The sequence below is a fragment of the Camelus dromedarius genome, chromosome 4 (assembly GCF_036321535.1).
Source record: "Camelus dromedarius isolate mCamDro1 chromosome 4, mCamDro1.pat, whole genome shotgun sequence".
Lineage (NCBI taxonomy): Eukaryota > Metazoa > Chordata > Mammalia > Artiodactyla > Camelidae > Camelus > Camelus dromedarius.
In genome coordinates this window covers 71935049-71961227 of record NC_087439.1, presented here as the reverse complement: position 1 = coordinate 71961227, position 26179 = coordinate 71935049, and the positions used below count along the sequence as shown (strand labels likewise).

The 26179-nt window shown below is 34.8% G+C and overlaps 1 protein-coding gene across 1 annotated transcript; it reads left to right on the top strand.

Annotated features, from left to right (window-relative positions):
• The first annotated feature begins 204 nt into the window (after window positions 1–204).
• Window positions 205–23681, top strand: SGO2 (shugoshin 2). Its single transcript, XM_031452042.2, has 8 exons — window positions 205–334; window positions 2232–2407; window positions 3207–3284; window positions 8617–8702; window positions 12436–12659; window positions 13663–16854; window positions 18299–18449; window positions 23340–23681. The coding sequence occupies exons 1-8, from the start codon at window positions 205–207 to the stop codon at window positions 23353–23355; spliced, it is 4053 nt and encodes a 1350-aa protein (XP_031307902.1). The 3' UTR covers window positions 23356–23681.
• The last annotated feature ends 2498 nt before the right edge of the window (window positions 23682–26179 follow it).

Genomic DNA, 26179 nt, shown 5'->3' with positions numbered 1-26179 from the left:
ACCTTTTTAGGATTCTACTTTTAAACCACTTTTGGTTACATTCATACTTGTCAGATTTTATATAAAGTGTTTTACAAATACTTATGTACAAAGTATATTATTTAAGTCATGATTTGCTTTTTAGAATGTATTTATCAGTTATCCTTTTTGGCTTTATTAATCAATACTATGATTTCCTGCTGTCTTTCTTTTTTTACTCCAGTGATGGAGTATCCCGTGATGGAAACTGACACACTTACCTCAGGAATTAAGAGACGTGTGAAAGACAAAAGAATTTCAAAGACTGCTAAATTGAATGTTTCTCTTGCGTCAAAAATCAAAACAAAAATAATAAGTAAGCGTTATTAGTCTTCATTACTACATTACTTATTTATTACTTATTTATCATTAGCATACTCTCATTTTTACTTTTTTTTCTGGAGAATTGGTATGGTATTTGGTACTTTATTTTATCAAATACAGGAAATGACTAAAATGATTATTTTGTTAAATGAGACTTCCTCCATTCAATTGTTCCTTTCTCCTTCAACTCCTCTTAGTTGGGTGGTTATGATGATTTGCTGTCAGTGGTGACAGCTGAATTTTCAGCAGTGAGGCTGGAGTGGCCCAAGGCAGCTACCTCCTTACACTGCAAAGAAAGTACCAACATGACATTTCTGAAAAAGCTAAAAAATGTGACAGACTGTCCTTCTGACATGCTACAGCATTTGGATGATGAGCAATCTAGGGGTGGTTGGCCCAGGGTGATTTTAGATAGCCAAAGTTCATCATGAGGTCACTGAGCACTTTGGAGATGAGGTTTCATGGATTCTCGAGCTAAGATGTCAGAGGGGCAAAAAAAGAAAGTGGGGGAAATTCCCCAAGATGAATTTTCATTACTTCTGAAAACTACCTCAATGGTTCATCTCCATCTTAGCAGGACTGGGGGAGGTTTCCTGCTGGTATAGCACCTGTGAAAGGTAAGTGTGCTTTGGGAAATAGCCAAGCCTGCTGATTATCTTTAAATCATAATGTTGTTCCTACTCAGATCTCTAGAGCCATGAATTAGACCACCTCCTATAGTGGCTAGTGGGTGTGCAGGACCATTGTACACCCACTGTTATGAAGGGATACACTGAGGTTGAGGAGTGCAACAGGAAAATGTTACTATCCTTTAGCTTCTGCAAGTTGCAAACCGGTTCTAGTCTGTTTCCATTTGCGATGTCAAAAGTGGCTGTCTGAATCTACTTTCTCTGTGCCAAAAATAAAGTACTTTTTGGACTCTATTTTTTAGATACCCAAACTTTCCCTGAGTATTTAAAAAATATTATTACTATTATAAACTATTGTTACTATTACTATAGCTAGTAACACTAATACTATTATATAAAAATGTGTATTACTATTATCAAACATTTTGCATACACTATACTTTTATTCAGTGGGCTATGTTATTGAATAGTAGCGTGTAAATCAAAATCATGACAATATAATTATGCTTTAGATATACTAAGGGAACACTATATGTAAGGTGAACTTTACCAAAGAGTTCACAATTAAAATCTTTGCAAACAACAGAAAATCATTTCTGACTTAAATTATATTTACATAGTGCTATAAAGAGAAGCAGTCAAGTTTAGATTGCAATAGATGCCTAGAAATAAGAGATAGGATATTTGGGGTGGAGATGGACAATCCCACACAGTTTAGATGATCTGTCCAACATTATAGTAAGTATGCTCCCTTTTACCCAAGGTTTTGAAAAATGGACTTTGGGAGCATTAATTCTGGAGCCACAGAAACTGGCTCTAAAATTTTCACGATTGGCAACCCTAATTTCTATGAGACATTTCCAGTTAGAGCTGTGGGATCAACTTCTCCATTCTACCTCCTGGTCAAAAGTAGGAAGGAAGGTAGGGCAACAAATACCAAGATTTAGTTTTTGTGACTGATCTAATTATCTAGATACTGTATCTATATTAGAGTCCTCTTGTTCCTAACTCTGTATTCACAAACATTCTGTATTTCTCACAACTTTTATTGAACTTCTATCTAGCTGTTGTTTCTTCAGCTCCAAACTCTGGGTACGTTCTTTTCAAAACTCCATCTGTCTTGCCATTCGCTTCTTTTCTAACTTTCAGTTAAAACTTACAAAGTGAAATACATTTTGTCCAAAATAGTTAATTATTAAGGAATATGAAAATGTAGTAAGATATATGTTCAATATTAACTCTTAAAAATTTTTTTTACAGACAATTCTTCTATTTTCAAAATTTCTTTAAAGCACAACAATAGGGCATTAGCTCAGGCTCTTAGTAGAGAGAAAGAGAATTCTCGAAGAATTACAACTGACAAGATGTTATTGCAAAAAGAAGTGGAGAAACTGAATTTTGAGAACACATTTCTTCGCCTAAAGCTAAATAATTTGGTATGGAAACTATATTGTGTTTGAATTCTAAATTATCACTAAAATTTTAACTATAGTATTATTATAGAAGCTCTAAAAATGTTTTTAAGTCTCCTAATCAGTGTAAAAACTTTGAAAGAGCATGCCATGTTAATGGACAAACTGTTAGTGGATAATAAAATAAATGACCCAAATCTATATTCTCAATGTATGCCTGTGGCTCTGCAAACTCATAATAACTTGATCAACATTTGATTGCTTATCATAAGTAAAACTTGATACATTAATACATTTTAAGAAGATGGCATAATTCCTCCAGTGAATTGAAAAGAGGGGAGTGCCCAGAGTGTTTGAATTCTGCCTTCACACGAGCATTCCACTGGCTGCAAGCCAAAGAGAAGGAAGACTGTAGTCGTTGCTTTTCCTTCCAACTTCCAACTCTGTCCACAGACAGGGTAGTAAGAGCCAGTGATTAGCTAGGTTTCAACTATAGATCTAACTCCGAAGTGAATAGAAATTAAAATGGAAAAACGACCTACTGTCCTTCTTGAAGCTTAAATCCCTATGGCTGACGAACTGCATTCACTTGCCATTTGAGGTATTATTATTATGAGGAGATAAAAAATGTAGGAAAGTTTATGATTGATAACTCAAAATTATTCAGAATGTGTGTGTGTCTATGTGAACTATAGTGTAGCACCTTTTTAGCTCAGTGTGATCTCAGTTACTTTTTAAGTCTTCTCAACTGGTGGTATTCATAAATGTATGGTATAATAAATCCAAATCTTAATTGATTAAAAGAGCTCTTTCTTTATTTCAGAATAAGAAGCTTATAGAAATAGAAGCACTCATGAACAATAACTTGATAACTGCCATTGAAATGAGCACTCTTTCTGAGGTAAGTAGAATTTATGTGTAAGTACTGTAATATTTTTAACGTTATCGAGGATAATTGAGATTAGTTAAGTAGCATCAAAGTTAGAGATTCATATCTTAACCTTTGTGCAAAGGAATGATGATAATATGCTATTAGCGAGTTAAAAATTAATATTTTCATTTGGTATAATTGGTTATTGAAATTTTTATATAAATATTAGATTTTGATTAAAAGTAACACAGGATCAGATAGCTCAGTGGAACATAATGGCCCCTGAATAGACTCAAAAACATAAAAGACACTAGTGGAAAAGTAGTATTTCAAATTAGAAAAGAATTTGTATTATTTTAAAAATATAGACACAATTGAAAAACTATTAGGGGGAAAAACAGAGACAGATCCTACTTTATACCGTTTTCTAAAATAAATTCTAGATGGATTTAAATGTAAAAAAGTACATCATTTAAATGAGAAGAAATTACAAATGAATTCATGTTAGAAAAGAGAGGTCTTTCTATACCTACAAAGTAAGATACCATAAAAGAAGCTATTGATGGATTTTCTTTAAAAAATTTTTAGCAGCTTCAAAATCATAAAAATGAATTTGATAGCTAGGACAGCCAGTGGGCAGAGGTGTGCCTTATACACTGAGCACTCTCTGAGGAGAAGAGATGCTTTTCATGGGATGGGGAGTCATGGAGAAGGGAATGAGAGTCAGCACTCTGTTTTGCTGATCAGCTTACAGGGCTGAATTGAATTGTCCTAAATAAATTTCTAAGACTAGACTCAATTCCGGCAATGGAGAGTGTAGAGTCAGTACAAGAATTGACTTGTAAAGTAAGAGAAAGAAGCCAATTGGCAAGATGTAGAAGGGGGGAGGGTGGTATCACCCATACCTCAAGGAACTGTAGAGGACAGATAGCCCTAAAAACATTGCTCAGTTGTTTGTTGTGAGTTGTGTGATATAAAGCTCCTTCCCTCCAGTGGTTCTTTACAAAGACATAGTAAAGTCAACATTGTTCCCAGCCTTTTATGTGGTTCTCTTTGAATAACTCAAAGAGGGCTGAGATCAGCATCTGAATTTAGGAAAAGTGAAAAACCTGGAGTCAGTGGACGTGGAAGCTGGAGGATGAAGGGACAGCATACAACTTTGATGTCCTCTTTCTTGGACTTATTCTTTAACAGACTAATTTTTGCACATCAAGTTGTGCAATGCCTTTTCTTTTTAGTTGTGGAGGAGGACAGTGGGTAATAGAGATGTGTGGTTCTAATATTGGAACAACATATAAAAGTATAAAACGAAGTCTCACACATGCTTCTGTTCTGCCTCCAGCTGCTTTCTTCTCCATTTTCCTCTCTTCTCCCCACACCTCATGCAGGTAATTGCTTTCATGGATTTCTTTTTATTAAAACAAAGATATATAAATGTTTTCTTAATTTTCTTTCTTATACAAAAGATAACATACTAACTGTTCTGTGCCTTTTTTCCTTATGTGACATCTCTTGAAGATCTCTATATGATTACAGGGAATACTTATTCCTTTTTAGTGCTGCTTAGGATAATAGATCTAGAATGGACTGCTAATCTGTTTAATGAGGCTCCTGTTGTTGGACACATGGTTTGTCTTCTGCTGTTGACTTAACATTAGTGTAGAATGCCTTTTCCCATTGCATTAATTTTCCCGTCCTGGATTATTCCCATCAGTATGCAAAAATGTTATCTCCCATCTTTAAAAAAAAAAAGAAGAAGAAAACAAAAATAAAACTTCTTACTCCACTTATATTCCCCATCCCAAGCTACTATCTTTTCTCTTTACCTTTATAGCAAAAGTCTTTGAGACAGTTATTCACAGTGTCTCCAGTTTCCCTTGAACCCACATCGATTGGGTTTTCCTCACCATCCCGTGAAAACTGCTCTTCTGGAAACTGATGTCTATGTTGCCAAAACCTCTGGCTATTTCTGGGTCCTTGTGTTAGTCTTCATGTGACTTTCAGTTTATGACCCTCTCCTGTTTCTTCCTACCTTTCTAATTGTTCTTTGTCATTCTGTTTGCTGGTTCCTCTCTATTTCCCTGATTGCTATTTTTTGGGTACCACAGACCTGAGTTCTTTTTCTCTTCCGTCTATACTCATTTCCTAAATGAGAATCTCATGTTTTTAAGTACTACTGAATATTGATGGCTCCCAAATTTGCTTCTCCAGCTTGGCCATCTACTGTAAACTCCAGACAGTACATGTCTGACTGCCTACTTGGCCGTTCAATTTGGATGTCTAGGAGGCATCTCAAACTTCACAACTGCCGCCAAACCAGTTCCTTTGTGGGGGTCTTCATCTCTGGCAACTACAACTCTATTTTCCTATCTTTTCTACACACCTCATAGCTATCCTTTAGCAAATCCTTTTAGCACCGCCTTAAAAAGCAGTCCAGAATTCTATCACTTCTCACAGCCCTCACTTTTATCACCCATATTCAAGCCACCATTATCTCTTACCTAAATTATTGTAGTAGCAGCCCAGCTTGGACTTCTTGCTTCTTCCCTTGCCTCTCTATATCCTCTTCTCAGCACAGCAGCCAGAGTGATCCCAGTAAAGTGTTAGTCTGCCTAAAACCCTCCTGCGGCTTCCGGTCTCATCTGCTGCCCGATTTTATCCGAAACTGAAACTCCTGTTCTTTCTCTCACCTCATCTACTCTTCCCCTCCTTCTGCTCATTAACATCTTTAATATACAGGCAGGCCGCCACTCAGGGCCTTTGTACTTGTTCTCCCTTCATGTGGTAGTTCCCTTACTTCCTTCAAATCTTGACTCAGACGTCACTTCGTGAAGCCTTCCCTGGCAACCCTATATAAATCTTAATCCTTCCGCACCTTGACCCAGTGCTTTATATTCTGCTTCCCTGTTTTACTTTTTCTTCTTAGCACTTCAATACTATGTAACATATAATTTTACTTATTAATTTTGTTGTTTATCACACCAGAATATAAGCTTCTTGAGTGCAGGGTATTTGTCTATTCAGAATGATGTCTAGAACGCAGTAGAATTCAATAAATACTTACAAAATGTTGAATAGTATTTCCCCATTAAGAATGATGCTTTCTTTTTTAAGGGTGAAGTACTTATTTATCTTATAATACATCTGTTACTGAGCTTTTTATATAGAAAATAATGATAAATAATGTAAAATATCTTTTTAGCATATGGTCTTTCTTTTTAAGTGTTTAATATAATGACTTATTTTAGCAGTTTTCCTAATTTTACAATTTTAGAATAAACTTTAGAAATGATTTATTTATTATTCTTTTAATGTCCTGCTGAATTCTTTCTGCCAGTATTTTATTTAGGAATTTTTTATTATTCATAAGTGAGGTTTCTTTGAAGTTTTCTTTTTGTAAAGTCTTTAAGCATTATCATGTATACCAAACTAACAAAAAGAATTTAGATGTTCTCTTTTCCTATGTTCTGCAAAAATGACATACTATTAGAATTCTTTTTTCTTCTGTGAAACTATCTGGACCTGGGTCTTTCTCAGTGGAGATAGTGGCTCCTTGTTAACTATATCTCTAATGCAGATATTGGGTTGCTCAGGAAAATTTCTCTCTTTTATGGGCCGTTTTATTCAATTGTATTTCCTTAGAAAAGTACCTATTTATTTCATTCATGTTTTCAAATTGATCTGCATAGAGTTAACCAAAGTCAACCAATAATTTTGTCTGTTTTATTTCCCCTGTTGACTATTTTTGTGTATTTGAGCTTTTTCTTGTTTGTTTTTTTCCCCACTAGGTTAGGTGGTTGTGGTTTTCTATTTTTTCTTTTTCTCTTAAAAGAAACATCTTTTGGATTTAATTTTGAGTTCTGCTTTTCTGTGTTTCAATGTCACTATTTCTTGCTTTTATCTTTAGTAGTAAGTCCTTTCTTCTGCTTTTATGTGGTTTCTTCTGTTGTTACTTTTCTGATTGTGAGTAGATACTTATTTATTTTTCATTCATTCTTACCTCTGTAGGTAAGGTGTCATTTCTCTCATACTGCTTTCACGATTTTTGTCTTTGTCCTTAGTTTTGAGGAATTTGACTATGACGCGTCTTGGCATGGATTTCTTTGAGTTTATCTCTTTGGGAATTCCTTCAGCTGTAATATGCTGATTGATTTCTTTTGCCAAGAGGAACTGGATGTCTGGAGTCCCCATGTGTTCTCCACTGACATTGCTGGGCTTTGCGGGGTGTGCTTGTTACCACCTGGCTGTCTAACTCTCCCCTCGGCCTTTTCTGACAGTACTCCTGATTTGGAGAAGAGTTACCTGTTATAGCCCAGTGAATGTGGATGTTCTATGCTCCTCATTTGACTTTTTACACTGCTGCCAAAATTTAATTGACCAAATCTGTGTGGGTCTATCTCACTCTGTTCTGTTTCATTGATGTATGCTAATACTGTACTTTATATGCTAATACTGTACTGTCTCAATTACCATAATCCTCCAACTTTCTTCCTTTTCGAAGTTGTTTTAGCTATTCTAAGTCCTTTGCATTTCCATATGAATTTTAAAACCAGCTTGTTAATCTGACCATACACCTGTTTTTATTACAGGTTAGCACTGTAATAGGAAGACATTGTTGCTTGTTGCCTAATTTTATGATCTTTATTAATTAATTAAAACATGCTCAGGAAACATATCAGGAAATTTAAAAATGCAGATAAACAAAAATTTTAAAGATATATTAACATCACTCAGACTTTGAATTTTAAAGACCATTTAAAAACAGTATTATGAAATCCAATAATGTATTACATAATACATATGTAGACAGGAATGTATTGCACATACATACAGTTGACCCTTGAACAACTTGGGGCTTAGGGCGCTGACCTTTCACAAAGTCAAAAATCTGTGTATAACTTACAGTTCCTTGCAGCCCTCTGTATCCGTGGTTCCTTTGAATTCACAGTTCCACAGCCTCAGAGTCAACCAACCATGGATCATGAACAGTACTGATGAAAAATCCACATATAAATGGACCCATGCGATTCAAACCCATGTTGTTCAAAAGTCAGCTGTGTATGTAGAAATAATTGTACATGCCTGGGTGTACACATGTGTATTTATTCATATGTATAAGAATAAAGTTTGAGAGGTTATGTACCAAAATATTAGTAGTGATTGTCTTTGGATGGCATGATTAAGGATGAACTGTATTTAACCTTATCATTACATTATTCTCATTCAACTATTGAAGGCAAATGTAAGAATGATTCTATAACTATTAATATTCTTGTTTAATTTGGAACTTTAATAGCAAACATGATCTAATGAGGTTAGAAATTTTGTTCATTTTCATTTTCTTTGTTCTTTTCAAAAATAGTTCCATCAGAGTCCCTTTCTACTGCCAAGTAGCAAGAAGAAACGGGTTAGTAAACAGTGCAAACTGATGCGTCTTCCATTTGCAAGGTAATTGCTTCAAAACTCGGTTAAATATTAACTTGCACACTTCTACCTGAATTGGACTTTGAATGGTTTTTATTTGATCTGCTTCCTTGAAACAGAAAAACAGCAAGAAGTAATGAAATACTCGTCAACACTGTACTAGTAAAAGAAGTTTGAAGATATAATCTAATAGAATTCAGGTTTAAATTTTGAAATAATATTCAGTTTTCCCATAGCCTCTGGAGAAGAAAGAGGTACAGGCAGACCTTGGTTACATGGGTTTGAATTACACTGGCTCAGAGTACTTGGATTTTTATATAACATAATCATTGTGTGTGTGATACAATGCTCAGATGTCATCAATCTGTAGTTGCCTACTAGGGTAGAAATAAGATGGTTTGTGGTAACTTGCTATTGGTTGTGTCACCAGGGCTCCAAGGACACTTACTTATCAATTCAGTAACCAGGGTCATCTGTAGAATCCTACTACTTAACTCTTCATTTTTTTCTTTTCCCCCAGGTCACCATTGGCCTTATGTTTTCTGCTGAGTAAATCTGATAACTATTTATCTCTCTATTATCTTGCATAATGCCCAGGCTTTACAATTAACTTTCATCATTGCTGTTCTCCTGACCAAAATTCCCATTTCTTGATTAATTTGATTATAAGTCATAGTAAATACCCTATTTCAAACCTAACATTTTAAAGACAGTTACTGAGGTCCAGTGAGGTAAAATGGCTTAATGAGTTAAAAGCATTAATCAGAATTCTCATCTCTTTTAGACAATGTTCTTTTTGTTATATAACTTACAGGTTTAGTGCATTTACATAAGTGCACGAGTAAATGCACTTGTATATTAAAGTGCCACACTAAAAACTTCTTACATCTACTGTGTCACTTTCTGTTCATTCTAGTTTATTCTATTGTTTTGCCTATTCTGTTCCAGCATCATGTTGAATCAGTACATTTAAATTAATACAGTTTTAAAATAGAACATTTTGTTGTCTTATAGTTCCTTAGTTGTTTTTCAAGAAAATCTTGTTTGTCATGCATGCATTATTTCATATAAATGTATGAATCACGTGTTAACTTGCCCTCCAAAAATTTTCCTTTTTTTAATGTAAACTTTTGTTTGAAGTATAATATACATTTTAGAAAAGTACAAAAATCTTTATAGAGTGTCATGGATTTTCACAAAGTGAACACTGTAGTATAACCAATATCCAGACCAAGAAGCAGTATCACCAGTACCTCAGACACCTCCTTGTGCCCCTTTCTAGTCACTACTCACCACCTACCCAAGGATAAATATCATAACTTCTAAAATCTCTAAAATCATAGATTTAATTTTGCCTAGTTTTGAACTTCATGTAATGAAATCATACAGGGTTCTATGGTTTTTGTCTCTGGCTCTTTTTTGCTCAGCATTGTGTTTGTAAGTTTCATCTGTATTGTCCTGTGTAGTTATAGCTGAGTCATTCTCGTTTCTGTATACTATTCCATTGTATGATTATTCCGTAATTTATCCATCCTTCTGATGGTGAACATTCAGCTTTGCCATCAAGAAAACAAGAAACCACAAATAGCCAATGCTGAGAAAGAAAAAGAACATTACATACCTATAGCAGACATTAAACATGTAACTGAAGCTGCTCTGAACAACTTTATGCCAATAATTTGATATTTTAAATGAAGTGGACAAATCTTTTTAAAAATCAGTGAACTTGACACAAAGAAGAAATAAAAAATCTGAATATTCTTAAATGTACTAAAATAGGATGTTATCAAAAATATTTCCACAAAAAACTGCAGGCCCCAATATCTTCTCCTAAGTTCTTGAAGAAAAAGAAATGTACACAAGTACTTCCAGGAAAAAGAAAAAGAGGTGCACTTATCAGTTCATTTACTGTGATCAGCATAATATAAATACAAAACTTGACAAAATATATTACAAGAATGGAAAATTATAAACCATCTTCATTATTAAAATACATGCAAAAATCCTGTAATATATTAGCAGATAAAATTTAGTGATGTGTCAAAGGGATATATTATCAGGAGCAGTTCATTGCAGGAATGCAGTAGTGATTTAACATTAAAAAATCAATCCTTATAATTCACTACATTAGTAGAAAAAATATTTTAAAATCATTACATTAATAGAAAAAAAAGAGGAAAGTACTATCTTCTCAATAGTAACAGAAAAAGCATTCAACACTCATTCATGAAAAAACTCAGCAAACTAGGAATACAGTGGAACTTCTTTAATCTGATAAGGAGGATCTACAAAAACCCAAGAGCAAACGTATTAAATAATGGGAACACAATAAGAATGCCACTGTTAGTACTTACACTCACCCTTGATTTAGTGCACTCTAGTACAAATTATGTATCTGGATCATTATCTATTGATTATCTTTTTCTCTTGAGTTTGAATCATGTTTCCCTGTTGCTTTGTATGTTGAATAATATTGGATTATGTCCCAGGCATTATGAATCCTGTGTTATAGAAAATCTGGATTCAGGTGTATCCCTCCATCAAGTTTGATGTTTCATTTTAGTAGTTACTTTAAACTTGATATTACTTGCCTGTGATGAACAACATATGAAATCTCATTTCAGTTCTTTAATCCTTAGCTAGGCTGCTTGGAATCTTTCTCACATGTATGTGATACAGGGAGCATCTAGATTTTGGGAAAGTTTATGCACAAATGTGGGGCTCCCCTGTCTACCTTTCCTGTAATTTCTCCCATCACACACACTACAGAAGGTGTAGTTGCCCTGAATTCTGACCTTGTGTGAGACTGTGGAAAGTGTTAGGAAATGTGGCACCGACTCAGGTTTGTAAACAATGGGAAGCTCACCCTGTTTCTGTGTGTCAACCCCTCTTCTGTATCTACTTGCTTTTTGTTTGACTTCAGGCAGTTGTTTTTTAATATTTTGTCCAGAATTTAGTCATGTTTGATAAGATTCATTCAATAGTAGCTATTTGGCCATTGCCCAAAGCAGAACCTCTCCTCTGTTTTTGCTAATTTATTTCTTCAAGTGGTGTAGACATTTCCTCTCAGTGGCTTTTCTACTAACAGGTGCCTTTAAATTTGTAACAAATATTTTAAAAAATATTTTTATCGTTATCAATATTTTTAAAATATCAGTGATTTGTTTGGCATACAGGGTAAATCTATAGCATTGGAACATATTACTCTTTATTCTTTGAATTCAAAAAAGGTCATTTTGGCAAATTATTTCTGTGGCTTTCTGTCTTTTTCCTCTCATAGATTTAACTACTCTGGGAATACGACTTTAGTTTACATGAATACCTTTTGGAAACATAGCAAACTTTATTGCACTCAAAACTATACATACAATTGTACTTGTCTGAAACCAGAGGAAGAGTTTTGGGTTTTCCATAGAATTAATTATAGGAAAACTGTAAACATTATACATGAATATTTATAAGTATGTTTGAACTTTATTCATTTCATTAGTATTATTATCCTAATAGCCCAGCTGGTGATTATATCATTTATCTCCTTTTTGGGGCCACTGGGGCTAAGGAGAGAAGAAGCAAGTTCCGTACTGTTAGAAAGTACCTATTTCCTACCCATAATTGCCTTCACTGAACACAAAATGTTACCAGGGTGGGTTTGTGGTTGGATCTTAGATAAATGGAATATAGAAAGAACTATCCATGTAATTTTCTAAATAATTTTTGTAAAATACAAAATTTCTTACTCATTCTTACTTACCTTTAGGGTTCCATTAACTTCAAATGATGATGAGGAGGAAGATAAAGAGAAAACGCAATGTGACAACAATATATCAAAGGCATCACCTGGTATTCCTTCTTTAGCATCAACAAGACCATTACCAACTCAGCATAATTTGAAATTGTTATTTCTTAAAGAAAATAAGCAGAATGTTTGTGGTTTAAATGCCTCAGAACCTGTTTTATCTGTTGTTGATATACTTCCCAAAGGTGAGATTTTTTTAAAAATTTATTTTGAGTATCAGTATTAAACAGTTAACATTCGTCAGATTTTCTTCTTGAGAGCCATGGTGTATAAACAGTTAATAAGTTAGATTTCTTATGTCACAGATTTGCTAATGCCTACCATTTAAAATTGCTGGTGAAAAATTTAATTTAAAAGTAAAAGTGCCAACAAATATCAGGTGCATTGTGGCCTAACACTGTTACTCTGGAAACAGTATTTAGAATGAGCTAGTCTAAAGAGCTTTTCTTGGTATCTTAGCTTCAGAAGTGAAAGATACCATGTATTTATTTAGTTACGTCTTCTCCTTTTCATAGATATGAAAATTGAGGCCCTGGATAGGTGTAGTGACTTTTTTAAGATCATAACCAATTATTGATAAAACAAAAACTTGAGCCTGGGTAATGAATGGTTGAGCAAGAGAAAATGATGACACTTACTTTTTTTATATGGTATTTTAAAATAATAATCCTGTGGTGTAGTCTGGTTTATGTATTTGACATAGAATGTCACATTGGGATATGAAACCATAACTATATTGAATTTAGAGTTTGAATTAATTTTCCTTTCTAAAAATGTATGTGAGTATGTGTGTATAATTTTTATAAACTTCAGCTGCCTGCTGATAACCTTTTGATAGTGATCCTTATGAGAGGTATCACTGTTGTTGAATTTCATTTGCCAGCCTCCTACCACTTAGAAACATACGGTAATGGCTCTACTGTTAGCTATTCTCCACTCTACTCTTGGGGCCAAGGCAGAGTAAACTCCCAGTATATATTTTCCATAGATAGGAACGTAAAACGTGACTTAAAACTACTCTAGTCATTTCTACTTTATGTTTTATCAGCATAGATTCTTCATAATATAATTACCTGAACACATTATCGGAAATCCCTTCTCTGAAACAGCTTGATTCCTAATCTAATTTAAAATAATAAATTCCTTGTTACTACTTTTTTCTGAAATTTGTTTCCCTTTATTTTACAGAAAGCCATTCCCACTCAGACCAAAGCTCCTGGAGTTCTCTAACGAGTGAGATAAATAGTGCACAGTCAATCAGCCACAGAAAGGAGAAACTGTCTCCTAGTAATATAACTAGAAGGAAAAAACGTGTATCATCTTGGGAATCAAATAATCCTGCAGACACTCCCTGTGTGACAGATTTAGATCAACAGATTTCAAGACCAGAATTAAATTGGAATAATGAGATAAAAGATTGTACTAATGAAACAAATACTAAAATTCAAAGAAATGTACAGTGCCTTCCTGCCTCATCTGAGTCTGCAAGTGAACCTACTGCAGAGGGCATGAGTCAAGTTCAGGGTAATGATGACTTTCAGTTGCAGAAAACTGTGTATGATGATGACATGGATTTAACTGCTAGTGAAGTAAGCAAAATTGTCACAGTTTCAACAGGTGCTAGAAATAAAAGTAATAAAAAAGCAAATGAGTGTGGAATGAAAACTTTCAGAAAAGTGAAAGATTCAAGCTCTGATAAAAAGAGAGAAAGATCAAAAAGACAATTAAAAAAAAGTTCAGATGTGGATATTGAGGAAAAGAGTGAAAATGGACCAGAAAGAAGATCTATTGTCTTGGATGGTGAAGGGGACTCAAAAGATCCAAATTTTATTCTCAGTACTGAACAGCTGACTCAGTTGAACACGCTGAAGAAAATGTCCCTTCATAATGACTTTGATCAAGATGCCAGACAAAATACACAGTATAACAAAAAGAAGAAAATAATTCATGTAACAGATGAGCAAGAGGAAACATACTCTCTCTCCCAAAGTGCAGATAAATTCCATGAGGACGGTAAATTTGACATGGGCCTGAGTTCTCTAGCTTGTAAGAAAAGTAAAGCTTCTAGACAGACATTTGTGATAAATAACTTAGGTAAAGATAACTTATTCCCAAACCAAAAAGTTAAAGAAACCACCTCTGAAAACCTAGAAGTCACAAATGAATTTCAAACAGCTTATCTTTTCAACAAAGATAATGTAAATGTATATGATTATGAGACCCAAAATACGTTAGATTTGAAAAAGCAAGTCCCTGATATGCAACCCCCTCAGCAAAATGAATCAAAAGTAAATAAGAAGCTTAGGCAGAAAGTAAATCGGAAAACAGAGATAATTTCTGAAATGAACCAAATATTTGGAGATAATACTAAAGATGTACGTGGCCCAGAAAAAGGTAACTTTTCCTTCGAAACCCAAGAGGATAAAAAAACGATCCCTGGAAACCTACAAGTTTCAAATGAGTTTCAAAAATCTGCTCTTTCTATTGACAATAATGGACACCTGTGTGATTGTGAGACCCAGAATGTGTTGGGTTTGCAAAAGCAGATCACCAGTGTGTACCCTGTTCAGCAAAATGAATCAAAAATTAATAAGAATCTTAGGCAGAAAGTAAATCGGAAGACTGAAATAATTTCCAAAGTGAATCATTTCGATAATGACAGAAGTGGTAACCCAGAAAAGGGTAACTCTTCCATCCTAACCCAGAATAAAGAAATCATCCCTGATAGCCTACAAGATACAAGTGAGTTTCAAATACCTATTTCTACCCAAGATAGTGGAAATCTAGATTATGAGACTCAGAATGTTTTGGGGGTGATAAAACATGTACATGCTATACAACCTGCTTATCAAAATGAATCAAAAGTAGGTAAGAAGCTTAGGCAGAAGGCATGTCGGAAGACGGAAATAATTTCTGAAATCAACCAAATATATGAGAATGATGACAAAGGCTTGCATGACCCAGAAAAAAGTAACTTATTTTCTCTAACCCAAAAAGATAAAGAAATTGTCCCTGAAAACTTAGAAGACTCAATTGACTTTCAGATAGCTGATCTTTCTTCTAGAGGTAATAGGAGCCTATGTGATTATGAGACTCAAAACCTTTTAGGGGTGAAAAAGCATGCTACTGATATGCCACCTGCAAAGCAAAATGAATCAAAAATAAGTAAGAAGTTCAAGCAGAATGAAAGTCGGAAGACAGAGATAATTTTGGAAACAAACCGAAAAAATGATTTTAATAACAAAGGTGTACATGAGCCAGAAAAAGGTAACTTCTTTTCCCTAACGCCAGGAGATAAAGAAACCATTTCTGAAAACCTAGAAGTCACAAATGAGTTTCAGACAATTTATCTTTCCACCAAAGATAGTGGAAATTTATATGATTATGAGACCCAGAATATGTTGGATTTGAAAAAGCATGTCAGTGATACGCAACCCACTCAGCAAAATGAATCAAAAATAAGTAAGAAACTTAGGCAGAAAGTAAGTCGAAAGACAGAGATAATTTCTGAAATGCACCAGATATATGAGGATAATGATAAAGATGTGGATAGCCAAGAAAGCTGTACAAAAGATCTTGATTTTAAAATAAACAAATCTAAACAAAGACTTGAAGGCCAAGGTATTATCAATGGATACTGTATGGAAATCAACAGTAATGAAAAGGAAAATTGTGACCAAACTTCAAATCCTTACAAATTCGTTAAAAAGCACGGGAAAGAATCATCTGGCAAGGCAAAGAACGTTTTGGCACAAGGTAAAAACAAACCTATTTTGCAGTTAACAGGCTCTTCACAGACATCTGTCTCCTTAGAACCAGGTTTAAAACGTATTACTGATGAAGCAGATGCTGATGCTGGAAACAAAATGGAACTATATAAGAATCCAAAGCAAAGCACTACAACTCTGAACAAAAAGAGAGATCTTCCGTTAGTGGAAGTGACAAAGGAAGTAGAGTGCCAGGTCAAAAGAGTAAGTAAGGTGACATCTAAATCAAAGAAAAGGAAGACCTCCATGGATCCTTCTTCAGATAGTCATGAACTAATGAGAATAATATCTGACACCATTCAGGGAGTATCAGTTGAATCTGAACACACAGTTAAGGAAAAAAATTTGGAAAATGAGAAAATTGTGAAGATGAAACCAGACTTTTACACAAAAATGGTTACATCTTTATCTCAGTTATATTCGCCTAACAGACAAGATTCTTCCTTTAGCGGTGTTTTTGAGGGTTCAATACCTTTGAGTATTTCTTCTAGTAAAAATCTGAAAGAAAATTTTGCTTTGGAGAGCTCACCTGTCTTTCAAGTAAGTGATGATGTGCATGAGACGAAAGAGATGAAATTAAAGGTGAACCGGAGAACACAAAAATCGGGAATAGGTAGGTGAATATCTGAAGTGATCAGGTTTTAAAAGCTTTTTTTTTTTCACTTAACCAGTAAAGCATTTCCTGTTATAAGTGATATTTTTATGGAATTTTAAAACAGTATATAACTATGTAGCCTGATCTATAGAAGTAATACGAAGGAATTTGAAGAAATTTTAATACTTTGAGAAGATAATAGTTAATGTCTTAGACGTTTATACGCTTAAGAATGGATTTTGGTCTTTGGCACAAAGTTGTCTGATAATGACATTAGGCAGATAATTTCCTTTTTCATATTTTTGAAGGAAATTGAGTGCTTTAAATGTATATATAGTAATGAATTGCCCTGGTTTGAGTTTATGAAAGACAATTATAAATTTCTTAAGGGTGGGACTCTCTTCAATAGCATGTATTTAATATGATCAAAGCATTATTCTAGGTATTTTAGGTGATTAAAAAACAATACTAACTCCCTTTCCTCAGAATACTTGTATGGAAAAGTAACAAATACGGTGTTTAAATGTGACATGCTTTAATAAAAGCACACATGTTAAGAGATGTAATGATGAGGAGTAATTTTGACTAGAGGAACCTGCAAAGGCATCATGAAATAGATAGCATTTTAGGCCCTAAAGGATAGGTAGGATTCTTACCTTTAGAACTTCTTACTTTCCCCAATTATTAAAATAATACTCAGTCATTGCAGAAAATTGAAAGTAGAGAGTCAGAAAACAGTAGGAAAAACAATCACCCATAGGAACTGCAGTCAACATTTTGGTATATGCATGCAGACTTGACTCTATGCATTTTTAAATATATCCTTGAAATCATACTAGATATAGCAGTAACTCACTTTTCCCCCTTAACATTGATATTCCTTTGTTATTAGAAATTCTGTAACATTAGATATTCCTGTATCAATTAAAATTTTCTACAGGGAGCCTAACATTTTAATATACGTATAGAGAGCACTAGGATTTTGATAGATAAGACTATTCAGGTAAAAGGAATACTGATGCAAAAAAAGTGCCAGGGTCTAGAGTTGGAGGACGTTTTAGACACCGCTGAGCCATCTTTCACCTCTGTTCCTCAGGGTGCCTTTCACAGCGTGAGCAGTCAGTGACAGATGTTGAATGAATGTGCAGGAATTTGTTTGATTTATGACTGGAGTTGAATCATGAAGAATTTTTATCAGCTTAAATCTGATTTCAGAATAAAAATTTTGCAGACAACTTTGATAGTTTATTTTAAATTATAAATCTCTTTTATTATTATTGCTAGAAAAACTGATTTACAAATAATTTCAGTGCTACTTTTGTAAAATTTAAAGTTATAACTTGATTATTGTTAAGTTAAAAAATTTGCTACCAATAATTTATAAACCATAAATATCCCATATCTACTTCCACATCCGTGTATTTACTGTTACAAATATTTTTGAAAATGATACTTTTTTCAGGTGTTAGAACGCTGCAGGACTTGACAAATAACAGTTTTGTTTCAAATAATGCTGCTAAACCTGAAAACAAGTCAGAAGATCTATCTTCAGAGCTGTCAAGCCGAAGAAGAAGGTGTACTCCTCTCTCTTTAAAAGAGCCGAGTCTCAAAGGGTGAGCATTTCAATGACATAAAAGTGATTTCAGTGTGATATTATAAATTGTATGCTTTTAAAAAGATTCCTGCCTGAATTAGTATTTGAACACTTCTGAATATCAATGAAGCAATTATTTTTGACATGTAACAACCACAGTATGATCTGAAGAAATGTCTTTTTCTATTCTTTGAATAGGTTTTAAAAAAATTTTTATTGCCTATGATTTGCAAACCCCATTATTTGTTACCCCATTTATTAATTTTCTACTTTATCCTTAGAAGAATTCAAACTGGTTTATATGTCCTTTGGTCTCAAAGAGTAAGTCTTTTTCTTCCTCTTTTTAGGGTTCAAATATACCCCAACGAGGAGGGAATAGTACTTCCCCCACCATTTATCCATCCTTCAGCTTTGACAGTTATCAATATTTTGCCATATTTACTTCTAAAAGCTGCCCTTTTATTGTTGTAGTACCTTTAAAGAAAATCCCTAATATTGAGTCATTTAATTCCTAAAACACTTCTGTATATATCTCAAGAAAATAAGTACTTAGCAAAACTGGACAATAATGATCACAACTAATAAAATTATCAATAATTCCTCATTGTCATCTAATAGTAAATCATTATTCACATTTCCTTGATTATCTCAAAAATGCCCAATTGCCTTTTACATATGTTTTATTCAAAACCTTATTTTTTTCAAGGATAAATGAACTAGCTGTTTCAGAGAACCTATCATATTTGGGATGGCATTTTCAAAGGTTAGAAATATCCTCACATTTTCTCTTTATGTTGTTTCAGTGTTTGCTTCTTTCATAAAATTAAAGACATTGATCATTTTTGATAGGTATTTTAAAACAATACCAGCAGGTGGCAGCAATGCAAGGGAGGGTGAAAGAGAAGCCAATTAAAATGAAGGACCAGGGGCTTTTTAAAAACAACTTTATTGAGCTATCATTCACATATCTTATATTTCATCCATTTAAAATGTACAATTCAGTGGTTTTCAGCACGCTTCCAGATATGCACACCATCACCACAGTCAATTTTAGAACATTTCTTCATTTCAAAAAGAAACCCCACGCCCTTTAGCTATCACTGCTGTATCCCGCAGCCCTAGACAACCAGCCATTCATCTACTTCTGTCTTATAGACTTCCTCTTCTGGGCATTTCATACGAATGGAGTCATTTAATATGTGGTCTTTTGTGACTGGTTTTTTCACTTAGCATAGTGTTTCAAGGTTCATCCCTGTTGTAACATGTATGAGAAGTATTTCATTCCTCTTTACAACCTAATAAAATATTCCATCGTGTAGGTATACCACATTTTGTTTATCCGTTTGTCTGTTGAAGATCATTTAGTTGTTTCCACCTTTTGGCTGTTATGAATAATGCTATAAACATTTGTGAATTTTTGTGTGTACATGTTTTCATTTCTCTTGGGTATTTGCCTAGTTGTGGAATTGCTGAGTCATGTAGTAACTGTGTTTAATCATTTGAGGAACTGCTAGACGGTTTTCCAGAGCTGCTGGACAATTTTATATTCCCACCAATGGTGTATAGGGGTCTGATTTTTCTAAATCCTCACCAACACACTTGCTATTTGACTTTTTGATAATTCTAGCCATGCTAGTGGGTGTGAAGTGGTATCTTATTATGGTTTTGATTTGCATTTCCCTGATGTCTAATGATGTTGAGCATCTGTTCATGTGCTCATTGTCCATTTGTATGTCTTCTTTGGAGAAATGTCTAAAGAAATCCCTTACCCTTTTTTCAGTTGGGTTATCTTTCTATTATTGAGTTGTAAGTTAAACCTTTTATTTTAAACTAAGTTTAGACTTACTGAAAAGTTGTAAAAGTAGTAAAGAAGTTTCTTATATGCTCCTCACCTTGCTTTTCCTAATTCTGACATCTTATATGCCCATAGTACGATTCTCAAAACTAGAAGATTAGCATTGGCACAATACAAGATCTGGACACTAGGTATTCTTCACTACCTATATTGTGTTGTGTTCGTTATCTGTTGTTGCATAACAACATTACCATATACCTGGTGGCTTAAAACAACACACATTTATTATCTCTTGGTTTCTGTGGACCAGGAATCTCTACTCAGCCAAGTTGGGTGCTCTGCTTAGTATCTCACAGACCTGCAAACAAAGTGTCATCCAGGCTGGTTCTAATCTGGAGGCTCTCCTGTGTGCTTCTAAGGTCACACAGATTATTGGAAGAATTCATTTCCTTGTGGTTATGGAACAGAGGGCCCAGCTTTTTGCTGTTGGCGGGAGTCTGTCCTCAGCTCCTAGAGGCTGCACTTAGCTCCTTGCCACATGGGCCTCCCAACATGGCCACTTGCTTCAAAACTAGCTATAGAGAGAGTCTCTGGAGCAAATCCTCTAGCAAGATGGAGTGTTAAATAATGAAACATAATCTCAAAAGTGCGATAACCCATCACCGTTGCCATTTCTATTGGCTGGATGCGAGTCACAGCTCCTGTCTGTACTCAGGGAGAGGGTGTTATACAAGGGCATGAACAGCAACAGGCAGAGTCATGGAGGGGTCCTCCTTAGAGTCTGTCCACCACAGGGCCGTTGACGTTAGGCCCTCTCAGCAGCTGGAGCGAGGGAATATACGTAGGTATACTAACCCATGTGTATGCTCACTTTTATTTTTATTTATCTACCTGTATATATGGTAAAAACCATGAGTTTATACTGATACCTCAGATTCTTGTTCAACATCACAGGGTTCATTTGAGCTTTGTTTGCTTGTAATTTCTTTCTCCATTGGTAAGTAGCCTGGCTCTCACTAGCTATAGTGTATTTATTTGTTTGTCCAGTTCTAACATACACATAAAGTAGTTTCAGAATTGCTGACCCATATTCTGTGAGGAACATATTTACTAACTAGATCATAACATTTAGGTACAGTTCTTTTTGTCTTAGTTCTTTTCTTACCAACCCCCTTCAACATAATCATGTCATACATTTGTTACTGTTTGTATTCCATTTTCTTTTCCCACATCTTGGTAGGTTTTGTTGTTTACTTTTCAAGCATGTGAAACGTTTCTTGGATTGTAAGGCCAGAGCCATGCAAAGTGGTATATGCAGAGAAGTGTCAACTACTTTCATCCCTGCCACCCTACTCCCATTATCCTGTTTTCACCCATCTCCTGTGGATAACCAATTCCTTTAGTTTCTGGTTTATCATTTCTGTATTTCTCCTGCACAAATAAGCAGATAGATGTATATCCCCCTTTTCCTTACATAAAGGTAGCATATTGTAGCTAATCCGTTCAACTTTGCTTTTTATCATTTAACAGTATGCTTTGGAAATCCATATTAATTTGTAGAGATTTTTATCATTCCCTTTAATAGCTGGATAATACTTAATTTAGTTAATTCTTCTATAAGAGCTACCTATTCTAAACTACAGATAGCAAAATGCTCTAATGAAGTAGTATTCTATTTTAGTTTAGCTCTCCTGGGCATGCAGATTATTTGGTAATTGGTTTAGCTGGTAAATTTTTTAAAAGCAAAAATCACAATATACATCAGTATAAATACTAAGAGTAATGACAATCCAGCTGCCCCTTTTTTTTTCCGGGTTGGGAATGGCATGCAGCAGGTATAGCACAGCTTCTGATAGACGCCCAGTGCCAGTAAATCCTCACTGAAACTGCTTACCATGTATTATGGAGCAAACATCATAGGCATGAGAATAGGAGCAGCAGGAGTTATCAGGAAGGTAGTACAAATATATTTTTTAAAGTCTTTATCTCTTAAGTCCCAAAGCACTGAACATGACAGAGGGATCATTTTTAATAGTAAAAGGCCTAAGCTACAATGAGTATATAACAGTTATGATAGTTATGTACCAAATAACAGAGCAGCTACCTTTATGAAGAAATAACTATAGGAGATGCATGGAGACATAGGAACACACTTACAGATTTTAACATACTACTCGATACAAAACCAATAAAATGGGCAATAAATAAGTAAGGAGATGGAAGATCTAAACAATAATCAATAGGTAAATCTTATGAATGAATACATATCAAACTCTACACTTTGATCAGAGAGAACACATACTCCTCTCCAGTGTTCATCGCACAATTTCAAAAGCATATCCAGCACCATGCTATGAAAAACATACACTATGACCAAGTGAGACTTATTCCAGGAATGTAAGGGTTGGTTTAATATTAGAAAACTTATCATCATACACCATCTTAATAAACCTAAGAGAATAAAGCATATGACTTTTTTTATAGATGCTGAAAAAGGCTTTGACAAATTTCAACACTCACTCATGATTAAAACACTCAATAGACATTGAGGGACACTGTCGTATAATGATAAATTATATACACATATCTTACTCCTAAAGCTAGTATCTTGTTTAATGGGGAGACAAAAGAGGCATTTCCACTTAAATCAGGAACAAGGTAAGAATGCCCACTATTCCTGCTCCTATTCAACAAAGGACTGTTGAACTCCATTCAGAACAGTGATCACTTCTTGGGGGATGAGAGAGCTGTGATCAGAAAGGGGCACACTGGAGGCTTGGGAGGTGTGCTGATGGCTTATTTCTTAACCTGGGTGTAGGTAAATCAGCATTTATTTGATTGTTTTTAAATTGTACATTTTCTTATATTCTTATATGTATGCTAAAGTTCATAAAATATGTAGTAAAACATAATGTATAAAATCTGTGTTGATTAATTTCTCTTAAACCTTATTTATAATTCCTACTATCAGTATTTTAAATGTATGGCAAAGCTTGTGGCTTGAGGAGGCCGCTTTCTACTGGTATGATGCAGCAATTTTCCTCTCCATACTTCACAGCAAAAGCATTAGCTTTCGGTTGTTATTGTTAATCTTCCTTTTTTTCTACTTTGTAGGAAGATGAGAAGATGAGGTGAATTTATGGATTCTGGTTTTTCTGAATTCTCAGACCATACCAAGTCAAAACATGGGTATAACCAGGATTAAGAAGGTGAAACACATGATTAAAAGTTTTGGAGTGTTTTTTTTTTCCCCTGACTTTTCATGGAGTGTTTATTTATCTATTCTTATGTTTAAATAATATGCGTAAGGTAGCTATATTGCAATATTAAGCTTTTTAAATTATTTTGGTCATCCTATAACTTATCTTCCTGTTCATTTAAGCTCCTTTCAACCAAACAACCTTTAACTGAACAATAGCTGTTAGCCTTTTAACCAAATAAAATGTATTATAAATACTTTTGCATTGGTTATCTTGTGTACCAGGTTGTCTTGTTTTGTTTTGTTTTGTTTTGTTTTTAAACCATTCAGTAGTGTAAGCACCCATAAGATGTGAATACCTATAAGATCTTAAAAGTCACCTTTTGCCCTGGCCACGTTCCCTCACCTTTCATTCTTCTTCTTTCAAAATTGCTTTTTCAATGTCAGCTTCTGTATTACTTCCATTATATGTAATCTGATGACTTGGCTGAGGGGTTAACCTCTCAGGCTCTTTTGAATTTGATTTTTACAACTTTAATTTGAAGATCACTTACTATTCTAGTATTAAAAAGTAGTAAATTCTATTCATATCTGAGATTAATGGACATAGCTTAGTGTATTCAAATAACTAGTCAGATTCTATTCTGCCTAGATGGGAAAGCTTTCTTAGACTCTATCTGCATTTTTAACAAGAATCTCAGATAATTCTGGGGCCGACTGTCCAGGACCACACTTTGAGGAACCTGCTGTAGGACTATAGTCTGACAGAACTTCCTCATGTGTCGACAGTGTTGGTTGAATGGAGGCTAGAGGCTTTATTAAAGGAACAGTTTACACAGTGGTTAAGAGCTTGGCACCCTGACAACCTGTTCTCTTTCCTGTACTCCTGTTACTTTAAAGCTTCGGACTGCCTGGAGCCATTCTCTGGTACTATGTTTCCTATTGTGCATTACTTTTTTCTCTCCTTTCCTTAAACTTTGTCTTTTCTTTGTTTCCCTGCCCATGCAAATTATTTTTCACTGTATGTATCAGACTTACCAACCTTTTATTGCTGGTAGAATTTAGTCACAGTGAGAAACAATTTTCCTATTCCCAGATTATAAAGACATTTACCCATGATTTCATTTGTTTTTACATTTAAATTTGATTCATGTGGATTTTGTTTTATTTTATACTGTGAGGTATGAATGCAATTTTGACCTTTTTCTAAATGATTCCTCATTAAAAAGTCCGTGTTTCCACTACTGATTTGAAGTGCCACCTTTTTCAATGTTGTATTTGCATGTGCTTTTAAATTTATTTCTCAATTTTCTGTTCCCTTCTACTATGCCCCATTACCATCCTCTTTTAATTATAGAGACTTTTTAGAGGAGTTTCAAAGTTTCCCTCAGAGGTTTGCCACATTTCTTGATACCTAGGTATTCTGTCTTTTTTTTTTTCTTGGTATTACAAATGGGATCTTCTCTCTGATTCTCTCTTCTGATTGATTATCATTTGTGTATATGAATATAATTGATTTCTGTATGTTAATTACTAAACTCTGTTATTGTTTGTAATATTTTCCAGATAAATCTGAAAACCCAGCCATCTCTACCCCCCCCCCCCACCGCCCCATTCTTATGCCTCATTGCTTTCTCTTGCCTAATAGCATGGCTGCTACCTTATGTTAAACGTTAAATAGCAGTGGGAATAGTGGGTATCCTTGTCTTGTTCCTGATTTTCATGGGAATGTCTCTGGTTTTGCCCCATTAAGTAAGATACTGTGGTTTGAGCTGGTTATGTATATTTGTAATCACATTAAAATATTATCTATCAATTACTATTTGATTGAGTGCTTTTTAAAAAAAAATCATGAGTGAGTGTTGAATTTTGTGAGTGACTTCACATTGATGGAGACTGTTAATTAGGGTCCAACTAAGAGACAGAAACCACAATTACCTTATAAATGGTTAACGATATTCTAGCGAACTGACCAAGAACTAAGAAGGCAAAAGGGACCAGCAGAGCATCACAGAGGAAGTGACTATGGGAAGCACCCACCACCTCTGGGGCTGAGGGAACACAGAGAAAAGGATGGAATTATTGAAACTTACAGGCTTAGAGGAAGAGCTCCAAGACTGGGGTGGGTGCTGTTTCCCTGAGGGCTGTGACAAGACTGGTCTTGATATGGTGGAAAAGCTGCAGAATGGAGCCAGCTGTGGCTACTGAAGTCATTTCCTGCCAGGGTGAACCATGTGGATGCTGATAGGAACAGGAAGCAAACAGGAGTAAATTTCTACCTCCTCTTCCATCCTTTCTGTTCCCCTCTACCACCTTCTATTGCCAGAGACTGAGAGGGAGCCCGGCAAATGAGAAGTGTGGTTTGCCAAGGCCTGGCCTTAAAGTGGAGTAGAGAAGTGTGGATTTGAAGTTGAAACACAGGAGCTTAATAATTAGCACAAGGCTATATTAATTTGTTGATACTGAAACATTCTTGTTCTCATGGAATAAACCCACTTTTTAATGTGTGCCAGTTACTGTCTCAACGCCAAGCCCCTCTCCTTTGCTGTGTGATGCTAGAACTCTGCAGATCACCTTTCTTCTTTGCTAGCTGACTTTTTAAACTTCTGTCAATAGAGGGTGATAGAAGGAGATGGAAAATCAGAAAGAGGGAAAAGGGACTCGCTCCTTCCTGGTTGCCTGCTTTTCCTGTCAGCATTGCCGCAGCAATGACATCGCACGTGGGGCAACCCTTGGCTCCAGTCATCAGTGGGTT